General features: G+C 35.0%; 1 protein-coding gene across 1 annotated transcript in view; it reads left to right on the top strand.

The window, feature by feature from the left end:
* LOC127833837 (uncharacterized) overlaps window positions 1-22,989 on the top strand; it is a 216,826-nt gene that overhangs the window by 162,786 nt on the left and 31,051 nt on the right. Inside the window, exons 2-7 of the mRNA XM_052359326.1 lie at window positions 2,807-3,786; window positions 4,988-5,349; window positions 5,966-6,031; window positions 8,915-9,013; window positions 11,689-12,580; window positions 17,307-17,493. Of these exons, the coding sequence (XP_052215286.1) occupies window positions 2,871-3,786; window positions 4,988-5,340 (1,269 nt within the window). The 5' untranslated portion in view covers window positions 2,807-2,870 and the 3' untranslated portion in view covers window positions 5,341-5,349; window positions 5,966-6,031; window positions 8,915-9,013; window positions 11,689-12,580; window positions 17,307-17,493. The remainder of the gene's footprint in view (window positions 1-2,806; window positions 3,787-4,987; window positions 5,350-5,965; window positions 6,032-8,914; window positions 9,014-11,688; window positions 12,581-17,306; window positions 17,494-22,989) is intronic.

The following is a 22,989-nucleotide window of genomic DNA, read 5'->3' as shown; positions in this document are numbered from 1 at the left end:
ATAGTGATGACATTAGTTAATAAGTTGGAATTTAAATCTAGTTGTCACCGCGAATCAAGGCGATATGCGGTGTTTTCGCAATGATTCTACAGCTGATCTTTATCGCCAGATGGTCGCAGTGAAATCACCGTGAATCAACCACAGAGTGGATTCACCGCAATTTGCGGCGAATCACTGCGATTTGCCATGTCGGCCCTAAAGCGGTGGTCGGTGATTTAGGCAAAAATCGCGGGGCGCGTAGTGTACGCTTATATCTTGCTTATTTTGTGAAAACTTTCAAAATATTCTTGTCCTTAACTCTAGGACCTAGGGCTACCACATTTCGTATGTAGTGAGATACAGTAGTCCTCTACAAAGTTTGCTCAAATTATGCCCCTGGGGTTAAATTTGACCTTGCCCAGGGGGTCACAAAAGTGTACATTTGCTTAAATAGGGCCTATATTTAAGTATTTGCACACGCCAAGAATATTTTCAGCCTTTTTCAGCAGTAGAGCGATACAGGGCCATCATGGCCCTCTTGTACTTGTTTGTTAACTTGCAGAAAATGCACTTCTTGAAAAAAAAAAATGAATTTGCCTTTCTTTTTGGAAATTTTCAGACAGCAATTTCGCTGGGTTGCATTTGATAAGACGCTTATCACAGGCTAGAATGATAATACTCGGACTATATTTAGAAATAGAGGACCCTTTTGTAAGAAGCAGGGTCATTTTGCTTTGCATCTGTTCTTTAGTCCGTTGGTCCGTAGACCAATTGTGTTCTACAATATATCTAAGGAATGCTTTGACCTACAGCCAGGCAACATGTTTTATGTTTACATTGAGAAAAATTAAGAGGTCAATCCATTTTAATGTCAATAGGTCAAAGGTCACAGAAGATTATAACATGAAATTATAAAGATTAAGTAGTCAGTTTTAGTTCCTTGTTATACCCATAATAATATTATAAGCAGATTTTCAATTATGATAAAAGTTATATTACAGTACTGCCATTATTAAATGCATTTAATCATTGAATTTTAACCCATTTAAGACAACTTCATTAATGTCAAAAAATTATGAAGAAACATATGGAGTTGCACGAGTTTACCTGACAATTAAAATGTCACGGTGACTCAACTTAGAAAAACGGTATTCGGATGATAACTCAAGAATGCTTACTTCATAGGTACATTGATCATCACTGGCAGATCACCCCTATTGATTTTCAGGTAACTAGATCAAAGGTCAAGGTCACAGTGACTCGAAACAGTAAAATGGTTTCCTGATGATTACTCAAGAATAATTAGGAACATTTTGAACAAACATATGGAGTTGCACACGCTAACCTGACCATTCAAACATTTAACAATGGCGTCTTTACTTTTCCACAAATAGATCACATGACAACAACAAAAGCAAAATAATAACAAGAGGTTAAATAACAACAAATATTGGGAGATAGTAGACCAGGTTGCATGTCATATGTCGCTCATCACAGGCTAGACTGTACATACTGAGTTTGGGAATAGACATTAAATATACGTCATGCTTGTTTTTTGTGGGATGGTAGAGCATTAATGATCTTTTCTTGCATGTGTTATTATGGATAGTGTGGTCAAGGTGTACAATGATACTAAAACTGAAAACAATATAAACTACTAGAAATGTATTCTTAGTACATGGATACCTCTACAATCCAATTTGTCCCACAACTGCACAAATGTCTTTAAATTATGAACAAACATATGGAGTTGCACACGTTAACCTGACAATTACTATGTTACTGTAGAAGTATCCCTCTATTTGAGTAACGCTTCTCACAATTGAAAAAATATTATCGTTTGGTTAAATGGATTGTCACATAACTCTTCTTATTTAAAAAAAAAACTTTAAAAAAATATCAAGGTGCATACTTTTACATGGTGGGTCAGGGCCCACAATCTATCAAATCTGCCGCCGAATTTCGGTGGCAGTCCCACCTGAAAAGTATACTTTTTTCCCCTTTTGGGGGGAAAAATTCCCCCTAAAAAAAAAAAAAAAAATTTTTTTTTTTTTTTTTTTTTTTTTAATAGAAAGATGTGTCTCATGATTATTATATCTCAATTCTGTTTCAATTTAATCTTTTCAAACATACTAAATTATGAAAAATGCAATGGATATAGTGCAAACATGTACAAATGAAATAATGAGAGAGTAAGTAAAAAAATCCCCCAAAAAGGGAAACGCCGCGAAAATTCCCCCTCCTAAGGGCTGCGGACCCCTTCCCCCAAAGTAGTGTGAGGGCCCTGTGGGTTATACTTTAAGAATAGTTCATCCCTCTATCAGCTGTACTCTTTGAGTTACTCACAACACAATTTTAAATGTGATTTCTTTGCTAAACAGGGGCCATAACTCTGGGTATGTTGAAAAAAGACATCAAACTATGCATGTGGGTAAAATTACACAATGATAAATATTTATGTAAAGTGTTAGTCCTCTTCTAGCAATACTGTTTATTTTACACTCTTCACATATTCTAAAATGTCATTTATGTATAAATATGAGACATTACTACAATTATGATGAAAACAACAGAAACAACATATAGAGGTGAGCATTAGCTCACATGCCTGGTTACTGTACTTGTAAAGTTGCAGGGATACATGTTGAGTTATATATGACAGAAAAGTCACACAGATGGATGGAAAAGTGCAAATCTATATACCCCCATATTCAGCCCAAGAAGCGTTAATTTATTGTCCATGTATGTTTTTATTTGACACTTTATACTTGTTTGAAGCATTACATAATATCACTGACTATCCCTTGCTGGTACATGTTTATTTCAGCCAGTGCAGTAAAGTGACCCAGATTTCGGAGCTGACCAACTCGCAGCCCACTGGCCTGGAGGGGATGTCAGTGGAGCTGGAAACTGTCCTGGGGGAAATTAAAACCCTGCAGATCAGTCAGAAGGCCAGCATTCAGTCATTGCAGAAAACATACAAGGAACATAGTGCAGTTATGATAGAGCAAATGCGTGGCAATTTAAATACTTATATAGATGAATGTGATAATAGTTCTGTGGGTACATCAGGTGATAATGAGCAATATTTAAAAGAAGAGATGTGTAGGAGTGTTCTCTCTATCGTGAATGAATTTGATAATATTACTGCGAAGGAACTTAACGAGATGAAAGATGAAGTTATAAGCATTAAAGGGTCAGTTACAAGTTCTATTCATAAATGCACCAGTGTTCACAATGACTTGTCACAATTCCATGAAATTGTTCAGAAAATTGGAGATCATAAGCAGCTCTGCCTTATAGCCAGCATAAAATGTAAGCATATAATACAGCAGGCACTGACTCTGCTGGGAAAGTCAGGCAAGGCGTTTAATGTCCAGAGTAATGCTAAGCACAATGTGAGAATACCAAGTGATTCATATAAATGTCATATCACAGGCATGTGTGCTGTCCCAGATGGACAGGTCGTGGTTGCAGACATGGATAATAAGAGAGTCAAGCTTCTGAGCCAGCAGTACAAGGTGGTGAGTCATTGGGATGTGAATGCTGAGCCACAGGATATATGTCAGATCACACCCAGTGAGGTTGCAGTGACTGTGAATGCTAGCAACATACATGAGGTCCAGTTTATTACTGTCAACCAGGGAAAGCTTGTTCCTGGCAGGAAGTTTCAGTTACAACATGAATGTAGAGGTATTGCCCATCAAAATGGAGACCTTTTTGTCGCCTCTTTTAAAGAACTGTACAAATACACGCTGAATGGCAAACTGATCTGCAGACTCTATGAAGCTTTGGGTTATAATACCGGTAAGAATCATGGTGAATCCATCCTGATAATATTTATATTATGTACAGGGATTTTTCTAGCCATTGTGGGAAAAGGAGTCTAGTCAAATTGTGTTATTTTAAATCCATACAATGACAAATTTGGGAATTTTTATTGACTAAATGAACCGAATTGGGATTTATTTTTTTAATCAACAGATATTGACCCATAAGGCCTTTATCTTTTTTTTTTAAATCATATAAATTATAGTTATATACTTTGTGAGATGAAAATAACATAAAATTCAGATGTCATAGCAGAAAACCCGCTGATGTATTATAAAAATTTTGTCCTATAATTCATATGTGCCCTTTGAATGCTACATGTACAGTACATTGTAACCAAAACAAGATTCAGAAATATTGATTTATAAACATGAGTAATGAAGTATTTTGACTATCACTACATGGCATGTCTATAAATAGAAACTGAGTTCCTGGGAGAGAGACACTTTCTGACCTGGTCTTAATTTTGTGGTTGTTTAATGATTGTACATGTACAATATGTTCGATAAATTTAATAATTACATAACATCATATAACAAAGGTACTCTTGTGGTTGTATTCTTTTATGAAGTGTTCAAATGTATGTATTAAATTTATTGTAATTATAGTAGTATGTTCATTTAAACATTTTGCTGTTGAAATTGGTTTTGTAACAAACTAGCTAGAAAAGTGTCAATAACTGTTGTTTTGAATATTATTTTTCTTGTTACAAACACTTGAAAAACACAAATAGCGTTGTAACACGGCACATGTATGAATTATGTCTGCTTTGGTCGATTTCACTAATGTCAGTACATAGTTATCACATGTATACATGTGTGGGAAATCTATTAATGCTGCACATAGTATAAACATGTTGATTGAACTGTGCATTTGTTTCTGTATGTGTTATTGTTTCTGTATGTGTAATTGTTTCCATCTGTGTAATTGTTTTGCTTCAATTCATATCTTACTCACCAGTCGCATTTCAACATGTCAAAGGTAAACACAATAGCTCTGCTACTGAAGTTTATTGTCACGCTTAACTATTGAATCATTGAAATGTATGCATATATTTTAGATGTGTAAAGGCCTCTTTATAGCAACATATGCGTAATACAATATCACTGCAGTGTGTTTAATAAGATTATTTAACATTGACAGTAATTCAATATCTTGATGTTACTCTGTTTTGCAGTAAACAAGTGTGCTGTGAGTCCCACAGGAGACAGGCTGTACATCACCAGCAGCTACCAGAACAAGCTTCTCACCCTGGCCAGGGATGGCACACTCCTGGCTACATACACAGACCCAGCACTAGTGAGCCCATGTGGTCTACATGTGACCCCTGCAGGCCAGGTGCTGGTCTGTGGATTCCAGTCCCACACTGTACTACAGGTGGGCTGGGAGGGGCAGAGTAAGCTGGCTAATCTTGCTACTCAGGAGGATGGAGTGGAGTGGCCAGAGTCAGTCTGCTACAGCAGCACCACATCATCCATCATTGTGGGACAGAAGTGGGACGACACCATCCTGGTGTTCAGAGTGGAATAGTGTGTACATGTATGTATTAGTTGTTGTAATTAGTGATTAGTATTTCAATGACAATGTGTTATTTATCATACGAACATAGTAGTGTGTGATGTTACAATACAACATTTAGTGTGTAGTTAAAGATACAAATAATTTATGTACACATATTGTTATATGCTTATACACTGTAAGGGTTTTTGGTTGAACATCACATCTAAAACATATTATGTTATGTATTCATAATATTTGTGTCATTATTGTCCTAAAATTTAGTTAATGTAAACTATGCATGAAAAAACAAAGCATTTCGACTAAAAATTTAATATCTGTACATAGATGCACATGTACATAGCAACTGAGGCTATTTTTAGACTTTTATTTCTATAAACACCATGCCATGTAAGAAATGTATATTGATGAATAGTTTTTTTTTAAATATGAAATAGTTTAAGTAATCTTTGGAGGAATATATTTTGATGTTTTGTGTAATGTTTACCGGATATTAACACAGGATGTGAGATTTATTAATTGTAATTGTTTTATGCTGTTTAACATGTGTTATTGATTGTTATTACATTTATATAAATGTGTGTGAATCCTAAGCATACATACAAACAATACATCAAGCTTATTTCTGCTGCTCCAGTCGCTTCTGAGTCAGGACAAGGTTGCTGAGGATGTGGTGGACAAGAATGACCTGAATACACAGAAGGTAACATAGACCCTTTGTCAGACCTTTTCCTTGCCATTTTGGGGGAAAATGCAAATAGTGTGGAATTTAAGTTTTTTTGCGCACGAAAAATCCATTGATTTGGAAAAAATATTTTATATAACTCTTTCTTATACTTCAAATTATAATAATAAAATGATATAATGATAGTACTATATTGTTTACATCTAATTTAAATATAATTGAGATATAATAATCATGAGGAACTTATCTTAAAAAAGAACACGCTTGGGTATGGTTCTATTTAACAGACCCATAAATATGCCAGAAAAAGGCCTGCTTGTGTATTTCCTATGTATTAAAAATGCAAAAAAGATGAGGTGGAAAAGAACAGTATGAATTTACATAACATACAATATTCTCTATAATTGTTTTTTTTATATTTTAAAATCATTTATATTCGTGGATTTCATTGAGTTAAATTGTCTGGGACTTTTGCCGATTTTCCGGGACATGTATAGAAAGTAGCGATATTTATAGACATATGCATTTTTGGTACGTTTTTTTTGTGTTTCGCATCGTTAATTGCAAAAGTTCGAAAGCCTATTCGAAATACACTTGATCTATTAACGTCAAATTAAACATTACTACTTCAGTTACTTAATACAAGCTACGTGTTTTCAGTGTAAGCGTTCTAAACATAGATGGTGACGTCACTGCGGTATTGTTATTAAGACCGGTGTGTAACGCGTAGTTGTTGATACGCCTTTATTCATTTATAACATTTATATAATAAAAAATACAACAATACAGTGCGGTTAGATCCTCAACTCAAATCAATTCACAATACATACAACCAATCACAATAAAACAAATACAACTTCTTTGTCGGTTAAACGTACGAACATAAACTGCTTTTAATTTTTTACTCAGCAAGGTTGGACTTCAGATGTGTGAACAACTATCCTTTGCCCTTACGCAGCGGGAAATAATGACGTAGTAGATTAAAGTCAATTAACAACCACATTAAACAATGCCGCCTTTTCGGTTTGACCGCGAACGTGAGACAATCGATATGATAATAGGACCCCTGTTAATTGATCGATTTTGACACAAAGCGTTGTCTGCCTATTCGGGTAGGCATTGTCATGGAGACGCTGCAGAAATACACTGATTCGGGGTGCAGTTAAGTCTTAGATAAGGTACATGTATTTATGGATTTTGTAAATTCCGGGACATTTGACAGATTTTCAGGACAGCGGGACAAATTCTTCATTTCCGGGACTGTCCCGGACAATCCGGGACGTAAGGCATGTATGCTCAGTTTGGAAAAATAAATGAGGAATTTGTGTCAGTTAAATTCCCATGTGTTTGTGTTAAATTTGTGGATCGGTCAACCCTTAAAATCAACAAAGCATAATGTCCCACAAATATTACTGATTTGACAGTGTACCTGTGTATTAAGAATACTAAAAATGAAGTGGATAAAAATTGCATGATATCATAGAAGGTAAAATGGCGTCTATTCTTGTGTATATCACTGTTAATAGCACTAATTTACTTCTTAGTACTTGTTTTACTTGAGTATCAATAACTCAAACCCATCTTCAGCCTAAAGCTTTCCAAACCTCTGACGGTAACACAAAACCTGAAGAATTTCCGTCATCCCCATGCAGGCCTTTGGATGTTTCGCGCAAAAAATCTCAATCCTGAAATAGCATTTTTTCCCAAAATGTTCTGGGAAAGGCCTGCCATGTTGCCTTGAGGTTTTACACAGTTGTGCGATGGTTAATATGATTGGAATCTATTACTTTGAATGCCTTGGTTTTATAGAGCCTGTTTGCCAGGGGGTGTTAAGTTCTTGGTGTATATACAGTATTGTTTTTTGTCAAATTTGGGGTCCAAACTCCACCCCATTCGCAATCCTAAAACTATATTTTTTCCTCAAATGACTGCCTAAAATTTTCAATTGAATGTAAAAGTGAAATTATGGGCATTTTTCACTGTTGAATTGAGCTGAAAAGAATTAACAGTTCAAAAGAGTTAGTTAAAATTTTGGTAACTGACCAATTATCTGCAACTAATCTTGCTACTAGATGTTTATAAAAAATATATATTATATTCGATATTTTACATGACTGTCCCAGTCATCTAAGGTGAGCGGAACTGTATTTTTATAAGGATCGGAGTTAGTGTTCGTGAGTCATATAAATAGATATATGGTTGCAGGAAAACGAATCATTTCTGTCGTCAGTTGTCAAACAAAAATACGGTTGTTAATAAAATGCATTATTTTTATCTTTCTGGGATATTGTTTTAGTATTTTGATGCTGCATTAACAAATCTAAGTGTATATGAAGTGAAACACCAAAAATAAACAACGGTTGCGATAGACACCTATAAACATAGCATATACTGTTAGATGTGTATAATGCCACTCAAAGAAAAAGAAATTTATCACAATATCAAGTTTGTCTCCCTATCCAGCTCTCTAACTTGAGCCTTAGTTAATATAATATTGAACACCCTTATTCTCAAGTGTATAGTATTTCTAAGCAAAAAACCAGCAACACCAATGTCCCAATTTTTGGGAAAAAAAATCAATTTTTCCCAATTGGAAGGGCCCCGCCCTTTTTCCTAAAACAGTAAAAAAGAGCTTTACAGTCAGTTTTTTGTATGCATGCAACTGCAACAATGTAAGGTCAAATGATTTCCTACCTAGAAAATTAAGGTCATAAACTAAATAAGAGATTTATCTCTTGTCACTAATTGCTACCAAGTTTCACTCTGCAACAATTTTTAATCCAATTTTTACCAAAATTTGCTTTTGAGTTAGAGTGAACAATCACTGTTTTAACAACAACTCAAGTGTTTTTTACATTTCGTTAGCCTTTGAGCCCTATCACTGTCCCTTGTACTCGTCAGGTGCTTGACCAAATACAAGAGGCCGTCCCATCAATCAGTCGTCGAAGTCAATTGAGATGGACCAGAACAAGGCAGAAACTCAGCAACATTTTACGCACTGTAAGAAACCCAGCAGTATTCTACTCACCTTCAGTCTGCTTCCAGTCTGTTATTGAGTGTTTTTCAAAAAACATATGTGTCTCGCTTTGAAAAGCAGGATGGAATGTATTTGTATCAAGTGTTTTCCCACATAAGCCTGTGCAAAGGAAGTCTCTTCTAAAATAAAATTCAGTCTAGGTGGAAAGTGTTGTCCCTGATTAGCCTGTGTTGCTGTACAGGCTTATCTAGGACGACACAAAATGCAACATTTATACAGACCTGTTATATAAGAATGAGGTTCAAAGTAAGTCCGCCTGCAGTCTGTAACATAGTTTTACAATGTGATACAAGGTGAGCATCGATCTGGGAAAATGGGGCTTAATGCATTTAAAGTGCCATCCTCATTAGCCTGTGCAGTGTGAACACAGACTAATCAGGGACGATACTTTCCACTTTCGAGGAATGTATGTTTCAAAGGAAATTTATTGTAAACAAAAGTCAAGCCTAAGGGTAAAGTATCGTCTCAGGTGTGCCAATGAGGACTGCACAGGCTAGTGTGGGATGACACAATATGCACATGCATTAAAAACAATTTTCCCAGAACATTTCTTAAGTTAAGTCTGCTTCCAGTCTATTGTAAAGTGCTATTTAAAACTCCGATGAGAACAAATATGGTATTAAAAACAAGATGATTAAAAAGTGGTTAATGAGATAATGACATGCATCTACATGCAAATTAAAAATAATTGTTAAGCTATACTAAGTTTAGAAATGTATGATATAATTTACAGATATAAAATTTCATGTAAAATCTCAATATATTTATACATTGCCGTTAAAAGGTATTCAATGTATTTTAATTAGATATTGAAATGTTTATTAATTTAAATGAATAAAGAAAGAACAAAATGAAATAATACAGTCAAAAATGTATGAAGAGAACCTAATTCATGTGTTGGAACTTGTTCACAGATTATCATAATTACAATTTTCAAAAAATTATAATATTTTCAGTAGGTTATTTTTACAAAGTATTAAAACGAAAGTATACACTTAGAAAAATAATGAAATTATTGGTCATATATCAAAATATAAAAAAATATAAAAATTAAGCATTTCAAACACTTTTCTTAACAATGTGACATATGTTAAATCATTATTTTTGGGACATTAATTAATATTGAATTTGTGGGTTTACTGATCCATGAATTTTATTCAAACACAGGAAAATGACCCTCGAAAATTCCATATTTTATCCAGAATCAGACATCCACAAATGTACATGTCCACGAAAAAGTAATTGAAGAAAAATTATGCCAACGAATATAAATGATTTTACAGTATCTGGGATGCAGAATTCCATTGAATTGGCGATTAAAGCCTTGCTCTTAGCAGATATTTGATTGCCATTGGGCGACCCAATTTGTTGTATCAGTCAGCGCCTTTTTTTAAATAGTTTCCTGTCTGGAATGGACATGATTCAGAGCTATGTTTCATTCTACGGAATGGCAGTTTTTCACACAAGTACATTTAAAATGCATTTCCGTATATGCCAGTTTACATTAAACATTTAATCAACAACGCATGTAAAATAATATTTTGATGGGTTTGTGAAAGTAAGTATCGTGCTATTAAAAAGATCCATTATAATTTCCATTTGAAAGATTTCACACTGCAAATTTGTTTAAGGTCAGGTATTATCAAACTAATTAGTCCTAATGGACGCGGTACAGTTACTTTCCCTTATTGGGAAAAAATCCATGGTGTATTTCGTACATACTAGTTCAAAAGACTGACTGGGACAAAATGTTTCAGATTGGTTTTCTCAACATTACAGCAACTGCTCAGCACAGAAGACTACTTTTGTTTTATGTTGATTTACTTTTGAATTTGTGTCTATTTTAAATTTTTAAGCAGATTTTAACAGTCAAAGATCTGTAAAGGTATGTTAAAAAAGTTGTGTGTGTTGTTAAAACATCAGGAAGACATTAATTTTAAATTGTTGCCTGCCATTTACTGAATCATATGTTGACAGTAAAACATCTGTGAAGACATTTCAAAAGTAAAGTGATTGATAGAATGAGTACCATTAAAAATTATTAAATTGTTAACAAATTGATTTTTTTTATTTATTGTTATGTAGGAAAGAAATGGCTTAAAAGATAAATCAGCTGCACTTTTGGAAAATGGGGATTAATTTATGTGCTTAAATTGTTATCCCAGATTAGCACGTGCAGTACGCACAAACTAATCAGTGACAACACTTTCCTATTTATTTTGTTATTGAAAGGAAGTTTCTTTTTTATAAAAATTCAGTAAAGTCAGTGTCCTACCTGATAAGCTTATGTGGACTTGACATGCTTATCTGAGATGACAATTATGAATATTAATGAGCTGCATATTGGTTTATGAAATTACATCTCTGCAAGTTGAGAAAAAAAATCGTTATTATGAATTTTAATGTTAATATAACATTGACCAAAACTTGTAATGATTTAATACGAAATGGTTTGATTGAATTAAATTTCATGTTTTTTTTTACAAGGAACCAATGAAATGCCTGATTAAAAATTAATGAGAATGAAATGTTTCTGTTGAAAACCTTCACATCCAATCAAGAGGCTTAGTTTGTTATAGATTGTTGTATAAACACTTTCGTAACTGTTTCACATCACCCATGGTGCTGTTGTTTTCAGGTGAGCATGAGCAATGTTATCGAGTTGACGTGGCAACGGCACCAGTCGGACCCCCAGGAGCCTCAGTACAGGAAAACCCTTCCCCTCTCCTGATCCCTAGCTCCTCCCCTTTGACCTCCTGCTTCAAAGCTTCATTGAACAATACCGGTCTGCTGGAATATCTGAGCATGTTGAGTTTTCTCAAGCTGTTCTCAACAACTGCAATGTCCGTGTTGATTGATCCACACTCGTGCCTGAGTAGTTAGTTAAGCTCCAGTGCCGGAGGTGGGTCAAGTATTTCAGACACGCGGAGTTATAGCAGTAGTTATGGTAATACCAACAGTCACTGATTGTGGACTTCACAACGAATAGTATGAAGAATTAAAAGTTGGATAACTTGTTCCATGCTTTGTTGGACTAACAGAGCAACATCGAATAATGGTAGAAAATCTAGAAACAGTTAAAGAGTTATAGATCGAAGCATAAGCTTTCCACGGGGTCTACTTCTGATTTCAATAGTAGTAGCATTATGGACCATCCTGAATTTTCCACTTATGCATCCAAAATGTTCAAAGTGAACGTGCTTTTTACGCAATTGCTGACAAAAAAACTTTGTTATGAACACTCATAGCACGATGAATACATCAGGTGTGGTTCAGGCGCAAATTCTTCCCAACAACATTAACACGGTGCCTAAGGTGTACCCATCATGGTTTGTTACGAGCACTTCACACTCCAAGACAAAACAGCCTCGCATTGAATAGACACTTGATAAAGCGTTGAAAAATGACAGAAGTTTTGTTGTGTGGTCCAGTATGCCTTTTGACTCCAACCCAACATTAGGTAGAACTCAAACTCAGCCCTTAGCAATCACAGCGAGGCCAGCATGGCATCTCACCTTCTTGACCCTCAGGTGAGACCTTACAGGTTTATTTATTTTAAAAATTGGGGCTGATAATTAAGTCTTATTCATAATCTCAAAATGTCTATATTTTAACATAATTTAATTTGTATCATTGTTTAGCTGAAATAAAATGGTAACCATACAAGTGTACACATTATGAGTATTGGGCTATACTGGTATGATTAATTTGTTTGTTCGACCAAATTAAATTCCCAATTGACGTGACGGTTTGCCATAAAAAGGACACTTTTCACAGAGCTAGCCCCTAGTTCTAGCACATGTCTAAGTCGTTATGAGAATTACTGGCTTAATATACTTATTTTACTAAGTTTTATTACTATTTTGAAGTTATATATGTTATAAAAAAAAATTATGTTGTTTATTTCACAAAAACTGTAAAACCATTTATTTTCGTCAGCTCGAAATTGTGTGTTGAAGAAAAATGACTATTGCATCAGCACTTTAATTTATTAATTTATGATAAAAAAAAATTAAACAAAATTGTGTCAGTCAATACCTGATTTTTTTTTAGTACATATCCGCGATACATTGCGGTGGGAAAAATGGAAAAACCCGTGAGATTAACTTGCAGGAGGTAGACCATGTTTAGCACATGTAAATTAACAAGTCTTTTATTATCAGGTGAATGAGTTTTTTTTGTTATAGGTCCCTGTAGTAACTGGCCCTTATTACTGTATGCCCATAACAAGTTCATTGTAATGAATTAAGCTGATTGGTGGGACTGAATAACTGTTTAAATACCATTTTTCTAAGATAAATATATATCATATAATCAAATATAATACATCATTTTTATACCCCCATTACCATTAGTAATGGGGGCATATAGGAATCACTTTGTCGGTCGGTCTGTCCCGAAATTTCATCCGATCTTCAACAAACTTGGTCACAAGTTGTATCGTGATGATGTATATGTCAAGTTTGAATATGGGTCATGCCGGGTCAAACACTAGATCACGGGGTCACTTAGTGTGTTTTAAACCAAAAGTTTGTCCAGACCATAACTATGTCATTTATGATTAGATTAAAAATAACTTGGTACATTTTTTCACCATCATGGGACGGTGTGTTTTGTGAAAAAAGTATGTCGATATCTCCAAGGTCAAGGTCACACTTGGAGTTCAAAGGTCAAATGCTTGTCTGGGCCATAACTTTATCATTTATTGTGAGATTTTAAAATCACTGGCAAATTCACCATCTTTAGAAAGTTTGTCGCGCGAAAGAATTACTTCGATATCTCCAAGGTCAAGGTCGCACTTTGAGTTCAAAGATCAAAAATGGCCATAAATGATCTTGTCCAGGCAATAACTTGTGTCGTTCATTGTGAGATTGTAAAATCATTTGGCACATTTGTTCACCATCATTGGACGGTGTGTCGCGTGAAAGAATTTTACGTTGATATCTCCAAGGTCAAGGTCAAACTTTAAGTTCAAAGGTCAAAAATGGCCATAAATGAGCTTGTCCAGTCCATAACTATGTTTTACATTTTGAGATTTTAAAATCATTTGACACATTTGTCCACCATCATTGACCAGTGTGTGGCGCGAAAGTATTATGTTGATTTCTCCAAGGTCAAGGTTACAATTGAGTTCAAAGGTCAAAAATGGCCATAAATCAGCTTGTTCGGGCCATAACTATGTCATTCATTGTGAGATTTTAAAATCATTTGACACATTTGTTCACCATCATTGGACGGTGTGTTGGGCAAAAGAATTATATCGATATCTCCAAGGTCAACGTCACACTGTGAGTTCAAAGGTCAAAAATGGCCATAAATGATCTTGTCCTGGCCTTACTATGTCATTCATTGTGAGATTTTAAAATTTCTTGGTACATTTGTTCGCAATCATTGGATAATGTGTCATGCAAAAGAATTATGTCAATATCTCCAAGGTCAAGGTCACACTTGAAGTTTTAAAGTGAAAAATGGCCATAAATGAGCTTGTCCGGGCCATAACTATGTATTTCATTGTGAGATTTTAAATGACTCATTACATTAATTCTGTTCACAGTCATTGGACAGCCTGTCATGCGAACGAATTCAAGAATTCAAGAGTTCAAAGGTCAAATGGCCATAAATAATAATGGCATAATAATTCTTAAAAATCGCCATAAATTAGATTCTCTTGTTTTGTGAAGACAGCATGCAAATTAGTCTGTGTCAATGCGGCATGTGGTGGTATACGTCAGGTCTGTGACAAAGCTCTAGTTTTAATTCTGGCAATTTATGACAGACAGTTTAACTACATGTACATCAGACAATAATGTCAATTAATTAAACACATTTGAATTGATACACAAACATTAGATTATAGTAAATGTAGGTAAATTCAAACAATCAAAAACACATAAGTACGTTTTTTATTTCATTGTAATTAAAATGCAGAATCTATATCAGTCAGTTGTTGATCATAAAGCGTTATTGTAATTGATCCAGATCCGCCGTTTGCCTGCAACACCTGAAAAACACAAAACGGATAATACAGTTGTAAACAATTAGCGCTAATCATTACTATTGTACCTTAGTGAAGTCAATGTTTTCGATACAGCTTTTGGGTTGTAATTGGATTTGATTATTGTTTAAATCAAAGCCCATATGTTTGCGAGAAACGATGGCCCTATATTTCTTTTATATCCTAATGCACACAATTTCAACACTAGAAGTGAAACTTTAAATCTAAGGTGTGTCCTACAAACAGATGCCATATAATGTAGATACACTGTATAACTGCATGTAGTATCTATTCAATATCACTTAGATTGCATAGTTTCAACCAGAATAGGCAGTAATGACTATTAAAAGTATAAAAGTCCCCTGTAGCAAGATAGAATGTGGCAGGGCTATAGATAATTTTTTGGGTAATTGGGTTTTTCACCCCCTGTTTTGACAACAATAGGGTTTATGTAAATTCAATAGAGTTTATGCAAAATGTTTTACCCCCTACTTTTGAGCTTAATTGGGTTTTTGACCCCTGTTTTTAACTCAATTGGGTAATTTAGGGAATGACATATATAATATAATAAATGTCTACTCAGATTACTATATTATTATGTGCATGTGAAAAATAAATCAACATTTGTAGCAACATTAGTTAGTTTAAAGTTACTTTTCATGTTTGTGCATAATTTACATTTCATAACTTCACTTTCCATATCCATCACCAGTCACGGGTGTTTGTTTCGCCACTATTAAAGTTTTTTTCACTTTCACTCCCCATAAACGTGTTTTTTGGGTTTAACAACCTCGTTCAAAATCTCCGATAATAACGGGCGAACTAAATTCTTGGGAGAAATGATCACATCTTGCAACAGATCGTTCAGCAAAGCAGCACAAAAGCTTTCGGTTTCCCCAATATTCTGGCTTAATACCTGTCCAAAGTGTTTGTTTGTGTGAGGATTCTCTTTCTACGGTCACGAGAAGCCATTTTGATATTTTAAGAAAATGAAAATAGAAATCGGATGGGTGTATGAATAATTACAGTAAAGATTGATAACCGCTGGAAAGACTGCCTTCTTTTCTTCATAGGACGACATACATGTATAAACTATTCGGTACATTTTTGTACGGGAAATAACCAGTCTAAAAAAAGACGTCCCGTGTTTGTAAGGATTGCATTTCGTGACGCAAAATTTTCTTACGGAAAATACGTAATTAACTTTATATTTGCGTTTCTGTACGCTTGATATTGAATTTAATTACGTTTTTGGTTATTTTAATTAAGTAATAACGCACATACGCTTGTAATCTATAGCCCTGATGTGGTACACTGAATTCACCATAGACGTCCATCTGTCTTTCTGTATCTGTGTCTAATCCATAGCCAAACGTGTGTGATCAAGTACTCATAAACTTACAGTATTCAACTCACATCTGTTTGTTTCTTAAGATATGCTATACAATTGTAAAGTCTCACATTTAAAGTTGAAAAAAGTCTCACATTTAACGTTGTATACATGTAGTCTCACATTTAAAGTTGTACAGTTTTACCTTTAAAGGTGTACATTGTAACATTTTAATTTGTATAGTCACACATTTAAAGTTGTGTAGTCTCAAATGTAAAGTTGTATATGTTCACTTTTAAAGGTGTACATTCTCACGTTTTAAGTTTTGTAGTGCCACATTTAAAGTTGTATTGCTCAGTCTCTTATTAAAGGGGCCATCCAACAGATTTTGGCATTATTGAATGAAGCATGTCATTAAATGCTTTATGTTGATAAATTTAAACATTTGACCTAAAAATCTCCTGTAAAAAACACAAGAATACAACTTTAAAAAAAGGAAAAAATAACCCTCAACAGAGCTTGAACCACTGACCCCTGGAGTCCTGGAGTTAAAAGTCTCCCGCCTAGACCACTTGACCATCCATGCGCATGCTTAGAGCGATGTATTTTTACCTATATAAGCAATCCTCGTAGTTTCCCAAAATATAACTACAACAACAGAACTTTCCAAATTATTCAATCGTTTTGCGTCAAACGACGCTTTTTAATTCGTCTTTTCAAATCGTCAAAAGATGCATATAATGGATATTTAAAAGCATGGTAAATTGTCAGTATTACTATTTCCTCAAAAATATCATAAAAAAAACGAAAATTTGCGAATCTGAAACAACTTTTTTTGTCAATGTACCAATCTGTTGGACGGCCCCTTTAAAAGTTATGCAGTCTCACGTTTGAAGTTGTTTAATCTCCCATGTTATGTTTTCCTTTTCAGCAAATATTATTAGCCAACAATACAAACATCGTTAAAGTAAATGTTGATGGAAATCGGCGGCAACCCCTTCTGTAACAAATACTATAACTCGCTCAAGAAATTAAGTATGAAGACGTATTGCAGCAGCCTAGCACACCACATCTTCTCCAATGTTGGCTACATCAACACTTCGAACAGCAGAGCCTTGGTGCGTCCATGTTTACTGTTTTCTTTTTGTTACCTCACCTGATTGCTCAGGTGAGCTTTTGTGACCGGTCTTTGTCCATCGTATGTCCGTCCGTCCGTCTGTTAACATTTGCTCGTAAACACTCTAGAGGCCACATTTCTTGTCCTATCTTCATGAAACTTGGTCAGAAGCTTTGTCCCAATGAAATCTCGACCGAGTTTGAAACTGGGTTGTTCCGGGTCAAAAACAAGGTCACTAGGTCAAAAACAAGAAAAACCTTGTAAACACTGTAGAAGTCACATTTCATGCCCAATCTAAATGTAACTTTGTCAAAATGTTTGTCTTAATGATATCTTGGATGAGTTCAAAAGTGGTTCTGATCCGTTGAAAAACATGGCCGCCAGTGGGCGGGGCAGTTTTCCTTCTTTGGCTATAGAGAAACCTTGAAACACTTTAGAAGTCACAATTTTTGCCCAATCATCATGAAAGTTGGTCAAAACATTGGTTCAATTGATGTCGCGGCTTACTATGGCACGCAGTGAAGCGTGAACAACAGTCGATAAGTGCTAGTGTTGTTTACACACGGCTGGGAGTGTTTTTAACACTTAAGAAATAACCAATTCAAGTGTCATTGCAATGGTAATATTGGCAGTTTACTGGTATATAAATCGTTAAATTTCGGTACTAGTCATGAATTTCTTTGTCGTGATAAAAAAACGCGCGAAAATTGGCGTGGGTGTATTTATTTGTAAATAATAATTTCGTAGCGGGTACAACATTTAGATAATTTAATTTCCATTGAAAGTATCGTTGTAAATTTCAACTAAAGTAATATCTCGCGAATTATGTGACGTTGACATTTCCTCTTAATAAACTAAAATTCGAACAGGCTGTATCGTTACCGTTACGCTGTTTCAGTTTCTTAAATAGGACTACTTATAAGGGAAAATTCGAATCTATGCACAATTGTATTTTATACATTCTTTTTATGGCAAGAATTCTTCTTTTTAGCTGATTCGCGAGCGATATTTTACATGAAAATAAAAAATATAATTTACATTTTGGTTTTCATGATAATTACAGATACCGGTACGTATGTAGATATGAAAATGTTGATTGTAGAATTGGTTTGCAATTACATGTATTACTATACAAATATGTAGCAGCGCAGTATATAAAATTAAAACATTGGGAAATTTGACAAATTAACCGCAATAAAATAAAGCTTGTGATCTTTGGACCCCACCAACCGTGATATATCGGCGTTGCAGTGTAGTCTTGTTAGATATGTATCTATTCAATCCAATGCCTTGGTTGTATAGAGCCTGTTTGCGAGGAGGTGTTTAGTTCTTGGTGGGTTTACAGTGTTGTTGTTTTTTGTCAAATTTCGGGTCCAAAATTGACCCCATTCCCAATCCTAAAACGGTATTTTTCTCAAAACGATATCCTTAAATTCCCAATTATTGAAGATAAAGAAAAAGAAATTAATCACAATATGAAGTTCATCATCCTATACAGCTCTATAACTTGAACCTTAGTAAATATAATATTTAAAACACGTGTTCTCCATTGTATAATATTGGTTAGCAAAGAAGTCCGCACAGGCAAATCAGGGACAACACTTTCCGCTTTTATTGAATATATCGTATAAGAAATATATCTTGTAAACGAAAATTCTGTCTAGGCGAAATGTGTTGTTCCTGATTAGCCTGTGCTGCTGTACATGCTAATCTAGGAATACTCTTAGGGCAACATGTATTAAGCCCTGTTATCTCATAATGAGGCTCAAAGTAAGTCCGCCTACAATCTGTTACAGTAAGCCCTGTTATCTCATAATGAGGCTCAAAGTAAGTCTGCCTACAATTTGTTACAGTAAGCCCTGTTATCTCATAATGAGGCTCAAAGTAAGTCAGCCTACAATCTGTCACAGTAAGCCCTGTTATCTCATAATGAGGCTCAAAGTAAGTCTGCCTACAATCTGTTACAGTAAGCCCTGTTATCTCATAATGAGGCTCAAAGTAAGTCTGCCTACAATCTGTCACAGTAAGCCCTGTTATCTCATAATGAGGCTCAAAGTAATTCCACCTACAATCTGTTACACTAAGCCCTGTTATCTCATAATGAGGCTCAAAGTAAGTCTGCCTACAATCTGTTACAGTAAGCCCTGTTATCTCATAATGAGGCTCAAAGTAAGTCTGCCTACAATCTGTTACAGTAAGCCCTGTTATCTCATTATGAGGCTCAAAGTAAGTCCGCCTACAATCTGTTACAGTAAGCCCTGTTATCTTATAATGAGGCTCAAAGTAAGTCTGCCTACAATCTGTTACAGTAAGCCCTGTTATCTCATAATGAGGCTCAAAGTAAGTCTGCCTACAATTTGTTACAGTAAGCCCTGTTATCTCATAATGAGGCTCAAAGTAAGTCCGCCTACAATCTGTTACAGTAAGCCCTGTTATCTCATAATGAGGCTCAAAGTAAGTCTGCCTACAATCTGTTACAGTAAGCCCTGTTATCTCATAATGAGGCTCAAAGTAAGTCCGCCTACAATCTGTTTAGTAAGCCCTGTTATCTCATAATGAGGCTCAAAGTAAGTCTGCCTACAATTTGTTACAGTAAGCTCTGTTATTCATGTTATGTGCCATCCAAAGATTAGCGTTTGCATTGGCTTATCAGGGACAGCACATTCCGCTGTTGAGGGACTTTTTGTTAAAAGGAAATTTCTTCTCAACCAAAATCAAGTCTTGGCAAATTGTGTTGTGTTTGGTTAGCCTGTCAGGACTGCTTCCAGTTTGTTTAAGAGTCTTATACAAAATTCTGATGAGAACAAACATGGTATAACCAACAGTGGTTATTAAGAAAATGACGTGCATGTATATGCCAATTAAAAATAGTTGTTAAGCAATCTTATTTTATAATTAACAGAGCTACAATAGTTGTTAAGCCATTTAATTTTATAATTTACAGAGCTACAATAGTTGTGCAATCTTATTTTATAATTTACAGAGCTACAATAGTTGTTAAGCAATCTTATTTTATAATTTACAGAGCTACAATAGTTGTTAAGCAATCTTATTTTATAATTTACAGAGCTAACATTGCATGGTTCTCATGCTTTGTTAACCTTTTATCAAAGCCATGAAAGTAAATCGGTATTCAAACTAGGATACTTATTCTTATTAGAGTGTGGACTCAAAATTTATTTTAATAAAGAGAAAAATCTATTTAAAGAAAGACAGACAGAACAAATGCAATAATACAATAAAACATGTATGGAGAGAACCTATTTGGACTTGTTCAAAAATAAGCATAATATCAAATTTCTAAAACTTATAACATATTCAGCAGTTAATATTTACATTGTATTACAAATAAGGATAGTTGTCGTTTTCGTGAATCAATTAAATCTGATAAGATTTTGTTGGGGGGGGGGGGGAGGCCATGTGTCCAGCAATGCCGACACACAAAATAAACAAAATACGATCGATTCCAGACGTATCTAATCTATTTTCAATTTTTAGTGTTCATAATTAAACATTTATAGTAATTCTTTAAGTTAAGAGTGTATGCTTAATAAACAAAATTAATAGATTAAATGACTGAATAAAGTTATTGTACATGTACAAACATAAACATTGTTTGTTTTCCATTGCATGCATGTAAAGTATGCTGCAAGAATTACTGTCAACATATGTTGGTCTTATACTTGAGGATAGCTTCCTATTTGCAAATCATTTTGCTATCCTTTAGGAGCTTCCGGGGGCCTTCGGCCCTGCGGCCCCCAGCTAAAATATTTCCTTATTTTCCTTTTTAGCTCACCTGAGCGATAGCTCGAGGTGAGCTATTGTGATCACTCAGCGTCCGGCGTCCGTCCGTCCTTCCGTCCGTCCGTAAACAATTTGTAAACATCTTCTTCTACTAAACCATTGAGCCAATTTCAACTAAATTTCATGTGGAGCATCCCTAGGTCATGGGACAAAAGAATTGTTAAAAAAAATTTGATCACATAACCAAGATGGCCGCCATGACCATATATGGTAAAAACCTTAAAAAATCTTCTTGTCAGAAACCGCTCATCAGATTTTCAAAAAATTTCACAGGGATGACCTTTGAGGGCTCCCCTGAAAAAGTTGTTCAAAGAAATTTGATTCGTCAAAAAACATGGCCGCAGGAGCTCGTTGAACTTTGCATGTTTATTCGTTTTTGCCTATTTTGTGAAAACTTTCAAAAATCTTCCACATTTTTTGTCCGATCCTTTCCAAATTTGCACAGTGTCTTTATATCAATGAGGACACGAACCCTACAAAAAATGAGCATTATTGGTCCATGAAGTACAGAATTACCTCCCCTTGAATTGAGAAAATGGTGTTTATGCAATAAAGTCCAAATTTTTCATCCAATTCTTTCCAAACTTGTAAGAATTTAGCATGGTTCAAACAAGGGAAACAACTACGGTTTATGCATGTTTTTTTTATTACAGATTTGCCTCCCTTTAATTCATTCAAAATCTCATTTTACAGCAGAGATTCCAAATCTGACCTGTAAATGAGCCCCATATTTACTGCCGGTGCTATGTTACCTTTTCCCATTTGATCATTCTTAAGTATTGGTCTTGTAATGCTGCTACTGCTACTGCTACTGCTACTACTACTACTACTACTACTACTACTACTACTACTACTACTACTACTACTACTACTACTACTTCTACTACTACTACTACTACTACTACTTCTACTACTACTACCACTACTTCTGCTACTACTACTACTACTACTTCTACTACTACTACTACTACTATTACTACTACTACTACTACAACTACTATTACTACTACTACTACTACTACTACTACTACTACTACTACTACACCACCACCACCACCACCACCACCACCACCACCACCACCACCACCACCATTCACAGTGACAAAAAACGTATTCACACAATGGCTGCTACTACAACTTATAGCCCATATAGGGGGGCATGCATGTTTTACAAACAGCCCTTGTTTCTATGGGATTTTAACCACCACTGTTCATGTTTATCTCCGACACATATTTTTAGGTCACCTGTCATGAAGTGACACGGTGAGCTTATGTGATCGTGTGATGTCCGGCGTCCGTTGTGCGTGCCTGCGTGTGTCAGTGCGTCCGTCCGTCAACAATTTGTTTGTGTAGACAGTAGAGGTCACAGTTTGCATCCAATCTTGATGAAATTTGGTCAAAATGTTTATCTTGATGAAATCCGGTTTAGGATTGTATTTGGGGCATCTGGGGTCAAAAACAAGGTCACTAGGTCACATAATAGAACAACCTTCTGTAGACAATAGAGGTCACAGTTTTCATCCAATCTTTATGAAATTTGGTCAGAATGTTTATCTTGATGAAATCTGGGTTGGGATTATATTTGGGTTATCTGGGGTCAAAAACTAGGTCACTAGGTCAAATAATAGAAAAACCTTGTGTAGACATTAGAGATCACAGTTTTCATCCAACCTTTATGAAATTTGGTCAGAAT

The sequence above is a fragment of the Dreissena polymorpha genome, chromosome 6 (assembly GCF_020536995.1).
Source record: "Dreissena polymorpha isolate Duluth1 chromosome 6, UMN_Dpol_1.0, whole genome shotgun sequence".
Taxonomy (NCBI): Eukaryota; Metazoa; Mollusca; class Bivalvia; order Myida; family Dreissenidae; genus Dreissena; species Dreissena polymorpha.
Note: the sequence above shows the minus strand (reverse complement) of the source record. Positions and strands in the feature narration are given on the sequence as shown.